Source organism: Raphanus sativus, unplaced genomic scaffold (assembly GCF_000801105.2).
Source record: "Raphanus sativus cultivar WK10039 unplaced genomic scaffold, ASM80110v3 Scaffold3013, whole genome shotgun sequence".
Lineage (NCBI taxonomy): Eukaryota > Viridiplantae > Streptophyta > Magnoliopsida > Brassicales > Brassicaceae > Raphanus > Raphanus sativus.
In genome coordinates this window covers 1-1,965 of record NW_026618320.1, presented here as the reverse complement: position 1 = coordinate 1,965, position 1,965 = coordinate 1, and the positions used below count along the sequence as shown (strand labels likewise).

General features: G+C 31.7%; 1 protein-coding gene across 1 annotated transcript; it reads right to left on the bottom strand.

The window, feature by feature from the left end:
* Nucleotides 1-207: 207 nt before the first annotated feature.
* LOC108854175 (protein S40-6) lies at nt 208-1,117 on the bottom strand. Its single transcript, XM_018627685.2, has 2 exons — nt 962-1,117; nt 208-867 (listed from the first exon to the last, which is right to left on the bottom strand). The coding sequence occupies exon 2, from the start codon at nt 847-849 to the stop codon at nt 391-393; it is 459 nt and encodes a 152-aa protein (XP_018483187.1). The 5' UTR covers nt 850-867; nt 962-1,117; the 3' UTR covers nt 208-390.
* Between the last annotated feature and the right edge of the window lie 848 nt (nt 1,118-1,965).

Below are 1,965 nucleotides of genomic sequence, written 5' to 3'. Positions count from 1 at the left end.
TATGTGTTGAATATAAACCACGTGCTCCGTGAATTATGCGATGGTTAATATGCAAACAAAAACAAGCCACATCATTTACTTTAAGATTTGTAACCGGTAACCTATTACGTTAGAGGGTATAACCGGCGCAAAGGAGGTCAAAGAGTCACTCAATCAATTATGTCAAAATCATAGTTAGATTGTTAATTTCAACTCCACAAAAAGCTATTTCGCCAATTCACCCTTATTTTATTATGCCAAATTAATTCACATATACATACATCTTAGCAAACTAGAGATTTTTTTAAAAGAAAATTCTAATAGTTCCTAATGCTAGTGAAAATATAGACATTATATATATATAAACAATATATATATTTAAACAATATAATACAATTACAATCCTTTTGTCTATTCAAGAAATCCAGTTTTCTTCAATACTGCATCCCTGACTCTGCTCAAGTCTCTTCCTTTCAGTTTCCTTCCAACTCCTTCCATAACCGAGGACGACGATGATGATCGACTCCGCCGCAGAAAATACTCTTCCGGTGATACATTCTCATCATCATCATCATCATCATCATCTGCTTTCTTTGTCTTCTTTCTGTGAACCATTGACCACTCAGGAACATTCACAGGAGCAGAGTGTTGTCCCATATGTGCCATTCCTTCTATGCTATGCCTCTCTGGAATCATCCTAGGCTCACTCGAAAGAAAACTTTGGGCTAGTAAAGAGGGTTTACTCGTATGGTTGCTGATTGTATACGAGGGTTGATGATATCCATCAAGAACACCCCACACATCATCTTCTTGAAAATCTCCATCTTTTAAAGATCTCCATACATCATATCTCTTGATGTTCTTCTCCATTGATACTCTCACCTGCTTCTACAAACACAACAAATAAAAATCTTTAACTAGCCAACTCTTCTTAGCTAGTCAATATACTGCAAAGTAATAAAGAATGTAAGAATCTACGTACCTTTTGTTGTATAAGTCGAAGCTTGGAGAATATAGCAATATAATGAGATTTATAGAGTGAATCTGTGTAGAAGCAAATAAAGGAGCTGAGAAATTGAGAAGAGAGAGATAGAAAGTGACACAAGAGGTGTGGGATTGAAGATCAACACAAGGATTGGTTCTTATTTTGTTTTCATATATAATATGATCCAAAAAACATGGCCAGGACCCTATAGATTACACGTCCGGACAATAAAATTTTCATGCATCATCAATGTTGGTGCGTTCTGTGATGCTGAAAAGTCAAACAAAGTACACTATATATACCAACCAACAAGGCATATGTGGCCAAGCTTACTTTGAATTCTTAACCACGTGAAGTAACTGACTCATTTATCTGAATTCACTCCACTAGTTGTATATTAGTATTATGGGTATCACATGGAATATTTTAAGTGTTAACTATAATATACCTCTTTTTGTTTCTAAAATAAACCAAAAAGTTCACAGATATCATCCCCTTTAAGATAAAACTAGATCTTGACCCGCTCGACCGAGCGGGTGTCAATTTTCATTTTTTTGTTTATACTAAATATTCTATATGGTTTGCAATATGTGTATTAATATAACATATTTAAAAATAACAATATGTTTAATTACATCGAATAACTTTTTGCGTTCTACAGTAAATTACATGACCAATATTTATTGGACATCATATAAACAAATCAAAAATTTGTATAATTAGATCATGTAAGCAAATCAAACATTTGTATAATTAGATTTATGTATAAAATATCTAAAAATATAATTTCTGTATTAAAAGTAGAAAACATATACAAATATGAGTTAATATGGTATTAAAAACTGATACATAAGTTATAACATTTGTAAGAAAATAAAAAAATTATAGACAATTTATTCCATATATAGAATATTCAGTTTGTATAGTTGTATCAATAGTTTTCAAAATAGAAAAAGTGTATGCACTGTGAAAATCAATAGTTTTCAAAATAGAATATTCAG

Coding starts and splice junctions, on each gene's coding strand:
- LOC108854175 (XM_018627685.2), bottom strand. CDS start 849: ATGGAGAAGAACATCAAGAGATATGATGTATGGAGATCTTTAAAAGAT.